Source organism: Salarias fasciatus, chromosome 17, assembly GCF_902148845.1.
Source record: "Salarias fasciatus chromosome 17, fSalaFa1.1, whole genome shotgun sequence".
NCBI lineage: Eukaryota > Metazoa > Chordata > Actinopteri > Blenniiformes > Blenniidae > Salarias > Salarias fasciatus.
The window spans coordinates 1,278,019-1,295,538 of NC_043761.1; the positions used below are offsets into that span (position 1 = coordinate 1,278,019).

General features: G+C 46.9%; 1 protein-coding gene across 1 annotated transcript; it reads left to right on the forward strand.

The window, feature by feature from the left end:
- Positions 1 to 13,577: 13,577 nt before the first annotated feature.
- Positions 13,578 to 16,823, forward strand: nup50 (nucleoporin 50). The gene is given in 11 exon segments (XM_030114017.1): positions 13,578 to 13,653; positions 14,377 to 14,435; positions 14,517 to 14,571; positions 14,574 to 14,599; positions 14,672 to 14,906; positions 14,990 to 15,141; positions 15,143 to 15,528; positions 15,737 to 15,809; positions 15,811 to 15,860; positions 15,933 to 16,051; positions 16,154 to 16,823. Coding segments are annotated over 11 exon segments (1,431 nt in total). The 3' UTR covers positions 16,354 to 16,823.
- Positions 16,824 to 17,520: the final 697 nt, after the last annotated feature.

Below are 17,520 nucleotides of genomic sequence, written 5' to 3' on the forward strand. Positions count from 1 at the left end.
GTCGCCGTGGCAACCGCTCGTTTCTCTCCGCTTCGACTCGGAGCCGCTCGCCTCGAACTCTGAAATCACGCCGAGTCGGGGGTCGCGACCGGCTCCACGTCGGTCCGGCGGTTTCTGAGACGCGGCGAATCGTTTCCACGCTCAGCGTGTTTTATTTTCTCTGATGTGACGGGAAGTTAAGACGAAGAATTTAAAAGTGAACCGTGAGGATCTCTGAACAGAAGAAAGTGATGAAATGAGGAGGTGTTGTTAAATCTTCCTGTGTGTGTGTGTGTGTGTGTGTGTGTGCGTGCTGTGTGTGTGAGAATGAGTTGACTGCAGGTGGTTTACCACTCAGCAGAGTTTTCTTCATCATAAACGGGGGACAGCTGCTCTCCCTGAAAGGGTGTGTGTGTGTTGTGTGTGTGTGTGTGTGTGTGTGAGAGAGAGAGAGAGAGAGACAGAGAGAGAGAGAGAGAGGGGTGGGGACGTCCAGCAGATGGACTGCACTGAACAATGGGAGCAGGCAGATGCAGCCACAAAGAGCAGACTCACACACACACACACACACACACACACACACACACACACCACACACACGGCCACCGGGGCGCAACGCTGCGCTCAAAACATAAAACGTGTCAGCGTCAGCCAGAAGAAGAGTGAGAAACGAAGAAAGCAAAGTTTAAAACAGCTTCGAACCAGTTCAGAAAAAACACACACTGGCAGCGGTGGCCATCGTTTCACAATCAGGAGTCACTTCAGAAGGTCCCTAACCCACAGTTTGAGAACCAGCAAAGTCCAACCAATCAGAGAACAGCTGAGGGGAAAAAAAAAAAACCTCTCTCAGGATTTAGACTCAAGATTCCTACTTGGAGGAAAACAAACTTAGTCTTTCCGTCTGTGAAGATGAAGAGCTGCCTCCAGGTTTCCACGGTGATCATAAAATACACTGCCAAACACACCATGCTGACCACAGGTAAAGACAACATCATGAGGTCATGTAAACAAACACAAACAACAAAAAACATGAACAGCAGATAAACACATAAAGAACGGCGCTGTGGCGTGAGGCGAGCGTACCTGTCCGTTCTGAAGTTCATTGAGGCCTTTACACAACGTCTGATTCTGCAGGAAAGAAAAGAAAAGAAAAAACATTAAAAAGCTGTTTAGGTTTTTTTCTTTTCTTCTGATTGAGACAGAGAACCGGAGCTCCAGCAGGCCCCGTGTATCCTGATCACACCTCCATCACCTGCAGGTCGCCCTGAAGGGTCGTCGTCACGGCGACCAGATACTTCGCCCCCCTTCAAACGGCTCACACACTCATGAACAGCTGGAGTTCTGTATGAAACTAGACTCCAGCTGCAGTGCGGCGGCCATATTGGATGAGGATCTGCCGGGACTCCAGCTCGGGCCCTCCTGCTGAAGAGGTTCCTCTGAAAGCTTCTTGTAAACACCGACGGTATGAAGTGTGTTTGTCTACAGGAACGCGGCCCTGCTGCTCTCGCTCGGAGAAGCCGTCACGTTCATTTGGGCTTTTTACAGCCGTGCGCAGGTCACATCCGGCGATCTGGTGCAATAACTGGGGCTGAAACAATCCCCTTGAATAATTCAAACATTAAAATTCTTTCTGGTTTTGTTAAATTCTGACTGAGTTCGATCGGAGCTTTGATCGAAAGTTCAGTGTTCAGAGCTCCGTGTTGGACTGCAGGCGTGACGCAGCCGAACGCCGAGAGCATGACGACTGGAGGAAGATGAAGAAACACACAACGCAGAGCACATCGACACAGTGGGATGAATCTTAAAACTGTAGAAAACGTCCCCTTCAAGCACAGAGCTCCGCGATAGTATCACTAGACTTCATTAAAAATAAAACTGTCACCGCAGAGGACATTTGGAAATGGCGATGAGATTAAAAATGAATAAAACGTGTGTTAAAGGCACCAATTCAAAACTTGACAAAGTTTGCAGTAAGTTTTTTCTTCAGGTAATCGAAGGTTAAAATCCTCAAAATGTTTCGGAGTTTTTGGGAGAAGTTTCTGAAGAGAATCACGAAAAACAGAGGAAATATTTCCTGTTCCTGTTTCACAGTGAGTGAACACGTTTGTCCTCAATCAGTCACAAACTGCACGAATAAACAACACTGAGGACAATATTGAGGTTTAAATTCAGTTCAGTTGTTGCAAAGACTGTAATTTAATACAGGGATTGTAATTCACATATTTTCCCTTTTGAATAAAACACATAACCTTTATATTTAAACTGAAGTTTTAAACCAAACATCTACAAGTTCAACATCAAGCCAATATTAATGAATCTTCTGACGGAAAATCCAGTGAAACGTCCAGAAAACGTCTCAAATCGCTGCTTTGTGATTCATGTTTTCATAAACTCACCCTGACAGAACGGTCTAGAGCTCAGCTCCAGGCCCAGAGTTGTGTTGTGTCCGCTATTCTCAAAATCTTTTCATTTTTAACAACCTGCCTGGTGGTCTGTGGGCCGGTTTTGGCCGACGGGCCTTATGTTTGACATCCCTACTCCACATCAACAGGTCCTCCATGTAAAGACAGAAAAGGTGGCTGTAAATTCAGTGGGTTCTGATGAGGAAAGATCTTTTCTAAAGGGAGGACTCTACTTCTTTATGTCTGTTTTTTGTCCTCTGCATTGTATAATCAATATGCTTTAAAGCTGACAGGAAGTTTATCTGGCGCACCGAGAAACATTCACCGTCAGAGTGAAACGGGCTTCTTTTGACTGAATAAAGGCAGCCGAAATAAAGCGTCTTGTGCTGAAAACAGACTGTATTTCACACCATTAATTTAACATAACAACACAATAAAAGAGTGACAGAATTTACAAGCTGTGCTTAAAGTTAGGTCCTTTTGTTGTCTTTATGTTCTCCGATTTGTTGAACAGAAACCTGTTAACAGGCTCTCAGGATCTGAGTACAGTTACTGTAGAGTAACTGTGGAAGTTGCATTAATTAGCCGTCACCAGATGAGCGTTGTGTCTGGCTCAGTGGCTCTGGACTTCCACCTCGGACTCGGACTCGAGACTTCCTGGTGACTTGGTCACGTCTCTGTTATCAGAAACGACACAGCTCAACCCGGAGCGGGACAAAACAGCTTGACCAGGTTTATGAGCTTTTGACACAACTACTGAAACCATTTCAACCAAATCAGATCGAAAGCCTTTCCTCCTGGAACCCGACACTGAAACAACGGATTCTTTTTCTTCAACATGTTTAAGTTTGATGTATATTTAATTCAGGAAGTGAAACATGAAGATGAGGAGGAACCGTGTGTGTGTGTGTGTGTGTGTGTGTGTGTGTGTGTGTGAGAGAGAGAGAGAGACTGTAAGAAGCAGTCGTTTCCATGGTTACACATGCAGACTGTGAAACAGCCACACACACACACTTGCTGAACTTGTATTACTGAACAACAACAAAGAAGACAAAGTGTGGAAAACTGAAATCTGAAGCCGAGACGCACAATAACACAACAACACAACAAAAACAACAAAAACAACTGGGGACTAAATACACAACTCATCCAAATAAAGACACAAAACAACACAAAGAGACGGAAAATATACACGATCTGAAAAGAACTGAAGGAAAAAAGAAATTCTACAACACAAACCGACTCAAATTTAACACAAAGCATCCAGAGAGACACACACATGTTCAAACTGCCGTCAAACAAAGTTCCTCAACTAAACAACCACAAAGAGACACGACTGATCCAAACGAGGCAAATCAAGGCTCACACAAAAACACACAAAGTCTGGAATAATGTGACTGAAGACGTGTGTGTGGGTTGTTGAAGGAGCCGAGCAGTGTGTGTTGTAGCCGCTCCCCTCCCCTCCTCGCACCAAAAACACCATCAAAGCTATCAAAATGCTAATGCTGCACATGAACGGAGCCCCTCCCCTTCTGACGCCCCGCAGCCTCTCGAACTCCGCAGACTTCTCTCTCACACACACACACCACACACACACACAACACATGCACACACACACAAAGTTCAAGTACAAAAGCATAAAGCTACTAAATCACACAATTTTTTTTTTTTACACAAAAATCCCAAGAGAACTACGGAGTGTGAAATAACCACAGAGTGATAAAAAGTGACAAAACACACACACAAAAAGCGCAATGTTTAACAAAGGTGGAATGAAAACCAAAAAAGAAATTTGCCACAAATAGGACACGTCATGTTCAGGTACAAGACAAAAGTGGGTCAGAATAAATATTAACCGCGAAGTGAAGAAAACATTCACACAAAGAGCAGAGAGGAAAGTCAGAACAATCTGAAATAAAATCAAGATGAACAAGTCTAAAAAAAAGTGTGTGTGTGTGTGTGTGTGTGTGTGTGTGTGTGTGTGTGTATGCGCGCACGCGCTTTAAAGCTTAGGCCCTGTTTACGCCACGTTTCAAGTAAAATAAATTGTTTTTGTCTTTTAGTTTCAGAAAAGTTTCCCATTTACACAGCAACATTTTGAAAACTTCCATTTAAAGATGTGTTTTTTTCTGCCGGGCCACTAGTGGACGCTGTAGTTTGTTTTTGTAATAAAACCACAGCCGTGCAGAGGCCAGTACACTATAAAGGTTAACAATAAGGAGTACATGGAGAGGCGATGGAGTCGGACTGTTATTCTGGGTGACTCAACTCTAAACCTCCGGGCAGAATGTGGCTTTGAGTCATGGCAGTCTGCAGGCCGCCGCTCCTGCTGTCAGCGTCCATCTTCTCCAGCATGAGCAGAAAAACTATCTACTACAGGCGTGGAGCAGCAGCTCCGTCTTCTACGCCGAGATGCAGTCCGAGCACTTCCTCAAAGTTCCACGATGGGAGCAGTTTTCAAATAAGTTGTGTTTGCAGTTGTTGTGTAAACACACTCCGAGAGCAACAAAGTTTTGCTCTTTCACTGGAAAAATGGTGGAAATGCCTTCAGTGTGACGGATCCTCAGGCCCGCTGGTCTCACCTCCATCACTGTGACTTTACTGAACTGCTGAGGAGCTGACCGTGGTGCTGAACGGCTTCTGCACCGCCGGAGGAGCCGGAGGAGCCGGAGGAGCCGGAGGAGCCTCCTCCCTGCTCCTCCTGCTCCTCCTGCTCCTCCTCTCTACTCCTCCGCTCTGCTCCTCCTCCTCTCTTCTCCTCCTCTCTGCTCCTCCTCTCTGCTCCTCCTCTCTTCTCCTCCTCTCTGCTCCTCCTCCTCTCTTCTCCTCCTCTCTACTCCTCCTCTCTGCTCCTCCTCCTCTCTGCTCCTCCTCCTCTCTGCTCCTCCTCCCTGCTCCTCACTCTCAGCATCCACAAAGGCAGCAGGAAGAGGAGGTGAGTGAAAGTGACCAATCGCAGCGCAGCTCCGCGGTCACGTGACCCTCCATCAGTAATAAGTCCAAAGTGAGAGAAAAGAGGAGAAAACGGCCCGAAAACACTCGCTCCCCGGGACCAGAACGTCTCCCGGGCCACGGCCGCTCCGCGGAGCCGGGGACCCGGCGCGGAGCCCCGGGGAGCCCCCTCCACCTCCTCCCGCTGCTCCTCCTCCGGTTTACTCTCCAGAAACATGTCGACCTCCTCAAAATGGACGCTAAAATTTCTCAACATCAGAACTTTGAGTCGGCTGAAGCCGCTCAGAGGCCGAAACCCGTCCGGAGCCAGGGAACACCCGGGGCGCAGGCCGGGAACCGCCCGGGAACACCCGGCGGGGAGCGGAGGAGGGCCGCCGGGGAGCTTTAAAGCTCCTCACGGCGCATTTCTTCCTCTTTATCCACTGAAAAACTTCACGCTGAAGCCCGCGGCTCCGTGGTTCTGACCCGGAGAGCCAGCCCGGGCCCCGCCGTGATTTTCACCCGCAACCGGAGCAGATTTGTGCTGATAAAGTTTCTCACAACACTCCCCCTCCCCCTCCCCTCCATCTCCCCTCCTCCTCCTCCTCCTCCTGCCGGGAGGAGCTGCTTACCTGTGGGTTCATCGGAGCAGCTCCCGGGTCACGTCCAGCAGCGTCCGAGGAGCAAAGTTTGAGGAGCAGGAGGAGGCCGCTCGGAGAGGAGCTCCGCTGCTCCTCATAAATATTCAGGTCGCGTCCGGATGGCCACACAGCGCCTCCTCCTCCTCCTCCTCCTCCTCCAGCAGCACTGCGTTAACAGCTCCCAAACCTCTCTATTCAGCCCAAAGTGCGGCGGGGGGAGGGAGTGTGTGAGCGGGGGGGGGGAGTACCGGACCGGACCGGACCGAGCGGAGCGGAGCGGCCGGCGGGGCTCCGGCCCCCCTCCCCGGGCAGAGAGCTCCCCTCCGGCCGCTCCGCTCTCACTCTCTGACAACAGAGAAGAAAGCTCGATGTTTCCCTACCTGGTGACATTGGATCTCCACTTGCAGCGCCTCTTGCGGGCCCTGGACCTCCATGTTCGGAGCCCGGCGGCACTTTGGTGCCACTTTGCGCCGCTCTGAGACGAACTTCAGGCGGAATTTGGAGGTTTTTTGCAGCCTCAGTAACAATTGAAAGAAGAATTACTCCGAGCTGCACCAGCAAGTTCTCCCTTTTTTTTTTTTTTTTTTTTTTTTTTCTACCAGGCTGAAGGACTCATCACTACACTTTCCGCCCGTCTTCAAAAGTGCTCCGGAGCGGTCGGGAGGACTCCGGGCCGCGGCTGGGCGCTCCGCTGGGCTCGGCCGGACGTCGACGGGTCCTCCGGGGCGGCGGCTCGGTGGTCCTGTCGGTGATTTTAAGTTGAAAAACGGGAACTACATGTTGTCCGAGTCCGCGGCTTGATTTCACTTTGCCTCGGGAAAAGTAGTGCTGCGGCTGTCAATGGTAATTCTCGAGTTCCCGGATGGAGACCCCTCCCCCTCCCCCGCGGTGTGAGCATGCGCAGTGCGCCGCGTGTCTGTTTTTCTGATGAAGTTTTTCGGATTAAAAGGATGTTTTCACACGAAAATCAACTTAATTCCCACAAATACACCAAGATTAAAAACTCACATGGGTTAGATTCAGTAAAGACGTGACTGAAATGTGGTTTTTATTCAGATACATGCAAAATTACTCATATATTATTGTCCTTTTGTGTATACAGAGACTTTTATATTATCAGAGAATACTGTATTCTAGTATTTGTGTTTTATCCGGGTTGATTCTACGTTGTACATAGTATTTGATGAATTAAAAAAAATCCCTTAGAAAAAGAAAAGCCTGATTTTCACACATTTATTACAACTAAACAGACTTTCACTGAAATCAAAACAGCTTGGAAAACTTTTTCATTTCAAAATACATATTAATTTACTTAACAAATGGAAACACTTTCTTTATCTCTGTGCTCCTTGTCACGCATTTAACTCTGTTTGACTCCCCTGTATTAATCTTTAATCTGACCTAAATATGTTTAATGTTTCATTAATGTCAGTCAGAAAGCTGCATAGAAATGAAAACAATGCAAAACACGTTCAAGTCGCAACTTTAGAGAAAATCACGTAATTTATTCCTTATTTTCTGAATACACATTCTTATTATAATAATATATTTGGATCAAAACTTTGTTTTTATGGTTAAAATCAAGTTTGGGAGCTAAATATCGACAGGCTCTTTGTCTTTGGTCTTCTTCCAATAAATTTCAAAATAATCTTCCAGAGCAAAAAACTTTATTATTTATGAATTATTACATTAAGTTATGAATGTTGTCACTTTACTAGTCACCCATTAGTTTCAACAGGAGTTTTTCGGATGTTACTTTCTGGACAAAGTATTTCTACATTTGTGGAAACAAAAAGTTTCATATCAAAATTCAGGACGTGGTCTCAGACTTTATCATCTGTCATCTGTAAACAATGGCACTGCTCATCTGACAAATTATTATACAGTATTAAAATATCCAACAGAATATTAACATAAAGTAAAGACCTCAAATTCACTGGGAACTGTTGTACCTTCATATGTCATAAAGTATTACTCACACATTGAGATGTACAGGCATTGCTTAAGAAAAACCAGCAAAGATCCACAACAACTCAATCTGGCTGGCAACAGAGAAAAAGAAGCTCAGGTGATGTAAAATTGTGACACTGAAGGAGCAAGAATGGCACAGTTTAAACACAAAGATATGTTCAAGACCAAAACATGCAATGCAAATATGAGAAAAAGACAAAACAACTCAAATGAAAAACATTCCATTTGCAATGACCTAAAACACATCCACAGAACATTTCAGGACATTTATGAGAAAACAAAGCAACCTCCATACAAAACAGCAACTCATTAAATATGTAAAGAGGGTATCAAACAACAAAACTACCAGAAAGAAACACAAGTCCACAGATCCACAGTGTGGCCATTCCTATTTTTGTCCCTCCTCATTTGAGTTTTCTGCTTCAAATGACTGGAATCATCAGCAACAGACCTTAAAACTTTCTGCAGTTGTTTAACTCTCCTCTTTCACAAATACCTATACAAGCAATATTACAGCACTCCTGTTTATCACTCTATTCTTCATAAACTTTAAGAAAAATACACTGAACACCTTTAAGACTGTGTGATGCTGATTTACTGCATGTAGGCTGTCACTGTAAATGAGGACTGGCTTTCAACTGACTTGGGTAAATAAATGTAAAATAAATAAATAAATAACCTACAAACTGAGGACTATGGTGTTGGAAATTAGACAAATAGCTCTTACAGATTGTTGAAAAGCCCTCAAAGATGCAAAATAGTGATGAAAAGACATGAAACAATCCCAAACAGTGAGATACTGTGACTGATTGATGATACAAGACTACCAGAAGACGTGGACAGACAATCAATGAGGAAAACAGACTGAAACGATCCATGTGGGACCAAAAGAAGGACAAAGGACAAAAATGAGACAAAAACATCAAACAGAATGTGAAATTACACCAACAAAAACAAACAAATAAATGAATAACAATCTAAAAGACATGCAGGCAACGTGGAATAGATGAGAAGTGCAGATGCAGAGAAGATGTCCACAGAGCTGCTGAGGATGAGGATGAGGATGCGGAGTGTCTGTCCTGTCGCGCGGAGGTGAGCTGAGCTTCTCTGACATGGGGGAGGAAAAATGGCAGCAGCTGCCTTCACTGCTTCACTTTGAACTTCTGACACTCACAAAGAGCCAAACACATCAAACATGTCGGCTCAGTCACAGAAACACGTCCAACAGCATCACACTCATCTGGTTTTTTTGTTTTTTCACCCCCGCACACACAAAGAGGGCAAATGTGGCAGTTTGTTCCCAGAAACACGTCCAGCTTCTCCCCCATCACTCCCCCGACACCACCAGTCTAACACTGATGTCAGCCGACGATTGGCTGAGCCCACAGAAGGGGCGGGAAAGATAAGCCAATGGGGAGTTGTGAGTTTAGATGGACAGGAAAAGTGAGCCAATGGGCGTTCGAGAAGGCTGAGGGGGCGGGGCTTGTGAAAGTGCTGCGCAGCGGAGTCTCCGGTAGTTTGAGCGAAGCTGCCAGGCCCGCGTTTCACTTCCACACCCGCCGAGCGGCGCCGTGCGGCGGCAGCGGCAGCACCACGGACAGAGGCAGCAGCGGGATCCGTCCACCGGAGCTCCGCCCGGCCCGTTCAGCAGGCCTGAACCCGCCGCAGAGCCGCGGGGGCCCTCCCCCACCCGGCAGCCGCTTCGCCCCGTCTGCTGCTGCTCCTCATTTCACGGCTCAGCGGAGAAGCTCCGACAGCCGGAGTCCAGAGAGGAGGAGCAGGAGGAGGTGCTGTTCGGGGGTTCTTCTCGGAATTCAGGGCCGCAGCTCTGATGTTAGAGGTCACCCTGAGGCGCCCCCATACCCCCCAAAGTTTCCCCTCATGTTTGATAGAGCCTGTTGAAGGAGGAGGAGAAACAAGTCACTGGAATGAAGTGCAAGACCTTCACTTACATTCAAAATCATCACAAAGACTCTTCACAAGCAAGGGTGGTCCACAAACAACCAGAAAAACACCAAAAGTATTTGGAAAACACACACAATCATAAACACTCTGAATGAAAAAGAAAAAACACAAAAATCTGAAAAGTATGACGCACACCTGCAAATGAACATATAACAAAAAAAGTCACAAAAAGAATATTCAGGTCATCAGCGCCCTCTGCTGGTCACAGTCTATACTGAGGGAGGAGCTGGGGTCGATGGACGGGTCAACAAACCCCCCACTGTACTCTCTGTTTCTGACTTTAACCATGATGACCAGGATATTCTCAGTTTCAAAGTACACCACTCACCAGTTCACATCATTTCAACTTCAAAATCAGTAAAATAATGGAAATTAGCCACAAGTCATATTCTGCTCCCGTGAATGAACCATGCTAACAACCAAGTCTTTTGAATGCAGTGACGAGTCTGTCCTGGAAACTGAAGGTAGCTGGAGCATTACTTCAAGTTTATAATGAAGGTTTGAATAAAATTCTCATTGTAAATCAGACCCTTTCAACATATGTGATATGTGAATTTAAATTTCAATTAATCGAACCTGTGAGGAGCAATGTTGTACAGATTTTCTCTCTGAGATTAACAAAGTAATTTTCAGTTAAATTCATGATCAGCAGTAAACTCCCAACCTTCCCTTCAAAGGTTCAGTGTCAGTTTGTTCTAATTTCTTTTCTAATTTAAGCTTCTGTGTTATAAAGAATCTAATCACACAGCATGTCAGCGATGTCCCGTGTTGTCCTGTGTCTCTAATCGACGTCGAGACGTTGTCCACCTTCAGAGAGGTGAGGCTGTGAGTGTTTGACTGACTGCTGCTGGGCTATATCCTATTAATATTTTTAGAAAAATAACACCTGTTTGTCCAACCCATACATATCACATAAGTTACTGAAGCAATACCACAGCTAACCAGTTACTAATACTTCCGATCCAGCAGTGCTGTGTCAACCCAGGATGGTCAGCTGACCACATTTATCCATTGACTTCTTGGTTCTTAGTTTTTTTCCATATACACACACAGCCAAGCAGGGGTTGTACTGCTGTGTTTGTAAAAGATTAGTCTTTCATTTAGCTAAGTATGATGGATCACGCCAGTAAGTTTAGGTTCTCAGAGGTGCTGATGTATGATAGTCCTTCATCGCAGCCTTGATGCAGAGTTACTGACTGAAGGTTGACATTGATCTTAATTCTTTCTGTAGAGGAAATAAATGTTTGAATGTGAAATCATTACTGAAGCCTGGTCTGTTCATCACTATATAAAGAAACCTGAAAGCTTTTTCCAGCGCCAGAGAATAACAGCAGCAGTTTTAGTCCTATTGATCTGTTCCATGAAAAGTCTTTCCGACACTGTTAGTGTGTTTATGATCCTCAAAAAGGAAACGAGCTTCCAATCTGTCTCAACCAATATAATCTTACACTGGTAAAATCTGGAAATTAAACATTAATAGATTACTGACATGACAGTGGTGGTGGTGTGTGTGTGTGGTGTGTGTGTGTGTGTGTGTGTGTGTGTGTGTGTGTGTTGTGTCTTCTGTAGAAGTGCAGCTGATTTTATTTGGACAGGGTCATAAAAAGCCTGATGATACCTTTGTGTCATGAATTTCCTGCTTGTTTTTTCTTTATTTCTTCACTTTGCTGTTAATCTTGCCTCCTCTTGAGTTTGAGGTTTTCTTCTGTAGCGGTTGTGCTCGTTCCAGATTTCTCAGTTAATCTTGACAGTTGTTTGTCCTTTTCTATCCTTTCCTTGTTGTTGTTGTTGTCCTGTAATAAACCTGTAAACAACACAGTGTTTCTCAGCGTTTAGACAGACTTCACCCTCGTCTACGAGGTCCCTCTGACATAATTCATAACTTTCAAAATGGAGGAAAAAAGTCGACACATGACACGGAAAATCAGAGTGGAATTATGTGCAGAGCAAAAGTTTTTTCTTACACAGACTCCAGGATTTGCTCTTTGTTCCACATTTCTTTCCCTGCTCCTTCCACTGTGCCGGTGGCCAGCTGGTCGGGGGCCTCCTGCGGCCGCCCGGCCCTCAGCTCGCTGCCGGCTTTCTGCAGCACCCTGTTCCTGTTTGGTTGGCAGCGCTGAAAGCTTGGAGAGCAGCCATCTGCTGCCCCCGCTCTGCTCTGTACCACACCCCATGCCACCACACACACACACACACACACACACACACACACACACACACACACACACAACACACACACACACACACACACACACACACTTTATTGGTTATTAATTTAGTAAAAACCACAGAAACAATGACAACAAGCAATAAAAACAATCAAACCACAACAAAAAAGGAAACAAAATGTAATATATATGACACGAAACAGCAACAATCATAATATGTTCGCAGTGAGGTCAAATGAGGTAAACAGCCACAAAAAAACAGTAAACAGTAAAATAGCTATCACCAAACAATTACTCTGAAGCTAAATGAATCAAAGGAAAAGCAATCAAGAACCAAATCTGTATAAAATACAAGATTTTTACAAAGAGGAAAAAATATGCTGCAGCTACAAAACAATGTAAAGACGTACAAACATAATGACGACTTAAAGATGTTTTAAAAATAACTCATTTCAGGTCAGAAGTGTCACTAAACACATAAAAACAACTGAGCAAGAACTTGCAAAATGACAGCTTTTAAATCTCTTTTAGCCCACTGACCCTATTATTATTATTATTATTATTATTATTATTACTAATATTATTATTATTGCAATGGATGTAAGACGTTATGTATCATTTGACATTGAGAAAACTTGCAACATAACAAACAAATGCTGATGTTACAAGATGGCAACCATGGTTTGACTTGTATGTACACAGAAAAGCCTCGTAGCTCTCTGACAATGAAATACAGCCTTTTTGTATTTAGTTGTTGTTGTTTTTTAATTTTCTTTTCTCCTCTGAAAATGTTGGAGGTTTTTTTTTCTTTGATAAACTTTGTTTATTGTTTGTACATTGTTTCTCAAATACATGATCAATAAATGGTGGCAGTAATACAATTGTAGGGAGGATGGGCTGCAAGAGGTTACACATGTAATATGTTTGTAAGAATTGCATTTTGTATGTTTTTCAAAAAATAATTTTGAGGAAAAAATAGGAATTGAATAAAGACTCAATAAAATAAAAATAATGAAAAAGTAAAGGATGTTATGTTTAAGGCCACCATGAGACGGCAAACAATCCAGGACATCGATATAAATGGATGATGAAGTTGATCAAATTAAAATTAGGTGGTTTCGAACTGATTCCAATGATGTTTGTCCTTTATTACTGTTTATATGTCGAACTGTTGCGCATTAATAACGGACTACAAGTCCCGAGCGGCCCGGGATGCGCTGCGGCGCGTGTGCGCGGAGGCGGGGCGCGGGAACACCGCGGATGTAGCCGCTGTAAAATTGGCGGTGCGTGCGGGCGCTTTTAGCCTCGAAGCCGGTCCTTTATCACACGGTAGAGACACGCTGAGCTGCCCGGAGCCGTGAGGAGGACACCGAGAGGCGGACGTCTGCATTTACATTCCAGAGGAGGTGCGTCAACGTAACGGCGGACAGAAAACGGCCCCGAGCCGGCAGCTAGCAGCTAGCAGCTAGCCCCGGCTAACGCGACCCGCGCTAACTGTCTACCGAGCGGGCAGGTTCACGATGCGGTCACTTAGCGCCGCGGCTAACCGACGCGGCGAGCGTCACGTTGACTGGTTCTACGGTTCGAACGACGAGGGTAACGTGTTAACTGTTCAGCCTAACGAGGACCTCATCGACCCTCTTTGCCGGAGCGGAAGGTGTGTCTGGGAGCTAGCCATGCTAGTTACCTGCTCGCTCCGTCCCGGTGGCGTGAACTTTAAACAGAAATAAAGGTCACAAAGTGGCGATCTCTCTATGAGCATGTATTTAATAGAACCCTCACAGTTAATAGTAATCGATTAACTGCTGATCGCTGAACGCTGAGCCAAACTTTGTCCCATAAAGAAGCGGAAGAGAGTTTTTAAAGGTCCGGAACCAATCATTAACCCCGGTATGAGCCAAGAGCTGTGGTCACTCCCGAGGTTTACCAGATGAGAGCATTACAGCACCGTTTTTCTCAATCGTGATTGACAAATACATCAAGTTGCGCGGCAGTTTTATACTACTTCAGCATTGTTTACATTTTTAATCACATTCACATCATTAGGGAACAGTGTTCATGCATCGGAAGCAATTTGGGATGTAGTGCAGTGCTCAAAGAGATTGGGAATCGAACCTGGAACATTCTGATTGCTAGACAACCACTCTACAAGTCGAGCCACAGCAGCCAATGATTTACCACCAAAACCAGATCTCAAATGAGACCACCTGTTTACCTGCTCACACTTGCAGTGACTGTAATCAGCTCTCAAACACTCCAGCAGCACGGTTATATATGTGTGTGTGTGTGTGTGTGTTTTCAGGTCAAGGTGATGCGAAGAGAATGCTGATAAGGAGCTGACGGACAGAAACTGGAGTCAGGAGGATGAGGGCGAGGAGGTGAGAGCCGCTCTGCTGCACTGCATGCTGGGATGTAAACGGGAAGTGAGCTGCTGACCTGTGACCCCTGTTTCCCGTCAGGCAGGGACGTTCTCGCTAGCCAGTCAGGATGTTCTGAAGGGCCGAGCCATGAAGAAGGCAAGCGCAGGAACGCAGGAGCTGAGGTACCTGTTCTCTGCTCGGTCTGCTCCTCGCCCGGCCTCCTCCGTCTCACCTCTTCCTGTGTTGTGTTTCAGGGCGAGGGAGGCGGAGCTTTCAAAAGTTTCAAAGGGTTCTCTCTGAGCGCCTCGGTCGGAGGCGGGGCCAATCCCGCCGGGGGTGCGGCCTCATCTGGTGGAGGCGGGGCGTCGCTGTTCTCCGGCTTCGGTAACGGCGGCGGATTCAAAAGTCTTGGAGGTCTGACCAATGGGACCAGCAGCACGTCGGCGTTGGGGGCTTCTCGGGTCCCGCCCACTTCCTCCGCTGCTCCTGGTAAACACACCTGGCCACTGGTCTTTTGGCTGCAGAGTGCACACCTGTCTTCATCCTCTCACAGCTCCACCTCCTCCTCTCAGGTCTGACCTTCAACAGCCCCCCGCCCCCGCAGACGCCAAGCAGACCAATGGCTCCGCCCCCCTGCTGCCTCAGACCTCCCCGTGCAGCGGCGCAGCGGGCGGAGCCGGCGGGAGCAGCAAGGAGTAACCGGCGGCAGCTGACGGCGCTCAACGTGTCCGGTGCGAGACTGGATCACCAAACACGTCGACGACAACCCGCTGTGCGACCTCAACCCCATCTTCAAGGACTACGAGCGCCACCTGGCGTCCATCGAGAAGCAGTACGGCGCCGCGCAGGCCGAGGGAGGCGCAGAGGAGAAGCAGCAGGATGCAGCCGCTGCTCCTGCTGCTCCTTCCTCCTCCTCCCTGTTCTCCTTCAGTAAAACAGAGGAGAAGAGCTCCTCCTCCTCCTCTCTCCCCACCGGAGTCTCCTTTAACTTCGGGAAGAAGGTGGACAAGCTCCGTCTCGGCTCCCTAGGCTCCGCCCCCAGCTTCTCCTTCTCCCCATCCTCCTCCTCATCGTCCGGCCCCCCGCTGTTCGGTGGATCCACCGCACCGCTGTCGTTCAGCGGGACGAAGACGGACGACGCTTCAGCCGCAGTTCAGCCCAGTGCACAGGAAGTGAGGCCTTTCGTGACAGGAAGTGAGGTCAGGCAGTTTTAAGTTTGTCAGAGTTAACCTGAGTCAGCAGCTGAAACTTCATCAGTTAATTTAGAAAGAAAATAAACGTTTTTACTAATGATGAACCGAAGTCGCTGTGATGTGAAGCTTGACAGCAGATCTGAACCGTGTTTCATCAGATGAGAACGCAGAGAGTCGGAGGAGCCGCCCAAAACCCGAGAGTCAAGGAGGTGAAAGAAGACGACGCCTTTTACTCACAAAAAGTACGTCTGTCCTCATGGTGTGGTGGTCAAGCTTCAGACCGTGACGTTTCTCTGCTCACACCTCACCGCTTTGTGCTCAGGTGTAAGATGTTCTACAAAAAGGAGGCGGAGTTCAAGGAGAAGGGCGTGGGGACGCTGCACCTCAAAGAGACGGCAGAGGGGAAAACACAGATGATCATCCGCGCCGACACCAACCTGGGTAAACCGAACGCCGGCGACACTGCTGCTTCTCAAGAGGCCGTTTTCACTCACTAAAGAAAAGAAATGTGTTTCTAACTCGCCCCGATGTCGTCCCCGTCAGGCAACATCCTGCTGAACATCCTGGTACCGCCCTCCATGCCTTGCTCGCGGGTCGGGAAGAACAACGTGATGGTGGTGTGCGTCCCAAACCCGCCGCTGGACGACAAGAGCCCCAGCAGCCCCGTGCCGCTGCTGATCCGGGTGAAGACCGCCGAGGACGCCGACGAGCTGCACAAGATCCTGGAGGAGAAGAAGAGCTGAACTCGCCCCGCCCTCACTGTAGACCCCGCCCACCAGGAACCCCTCCCACCACCACGCCTCTCATGAGACTCCGCCCCCTCGGATCCAGCGGTTGTGTCAAATGACTTTTGTCGTACTGTGAAACGTTTGAACCCCCCCCCCCCCTCCTCACACAGCTGTATTTCTTTTTTTTCCTCTGAGGGGCGCTCTGGACGAAGACGGGCCAGTCAATTTGGTTTTACAAATTACCCCCATCCCCCACCCCCCGCAGCCAGCCTGGACTTTTACTGTTAAAACTTTTATTTTGGGGGAACTATTTATTACAGCTGAGGGATTTCTGCCGAATCTCACTTCCTGTAAACCTGTGGTGTTTTTTTTTTTTGTAAGTGTCCTTTGTGTGGCCGAGGGTCCGTCCTTCAGGAAACACGCCGTCATCGTTCAGCCGCATTCGTAAAGACGTTTTATCGCAATAAAGAAAGGAGGGAAAACACCATTTGCTTCTTTTTTATTATTTCCACTTTGAAGAATAACTTTCTTTTCGATGGATAAAACTTTATAAAGTTACACCAGGAATCTGATCTTAAAGGTACAGTACGTCAGATTTACAAATTGGCTAAAGCTTCAGAACTAAAAACACTGGTAGTTATTTTATTGTAACACTGAAAAGAAGTGCAGCATTTCTTTTTAACAATTCCATGTATGAAGTGACCTGGTCCATCCAGCGGGGGCGCTGCAGAGCTGAGTAAAACAGGCAAGCAGAGGCAGAATTTTTCTGCTAGTGTGTATTTGAATTAATAAATTAAGAGGGAAAAGGTACAGAGTCTGGAAACAGAAGATCGGACGAGAACATGCATTCCAACGGTGAGTGAGCAAAAGCTGCGACGTCGTCACAAAGTTCTGACAATACAAAAAACAAAACAAAAAAAAAAACGAAGCTCTGAAAGCGTTTTACAGTGCAAAAGGTGATCGAACCGCTCAGCGTGGTACATTCAGCTATCTCTAACACCGAGGAGCCGGGAGACCGGCTCGTGATCCGTCGCCTCCGTTCAAAGTCCTGTGAGAGAAAAGTCACCATCAAACACGACACCGAGAGAGAACAGTTTGATCCTCCTCCGAAGGTTCGAATCCCTCAGAGAGCCGTCTGAGGAGCAAGAGACGGGGCAAAACGGGGTGGGGCTGGGGGCGGGG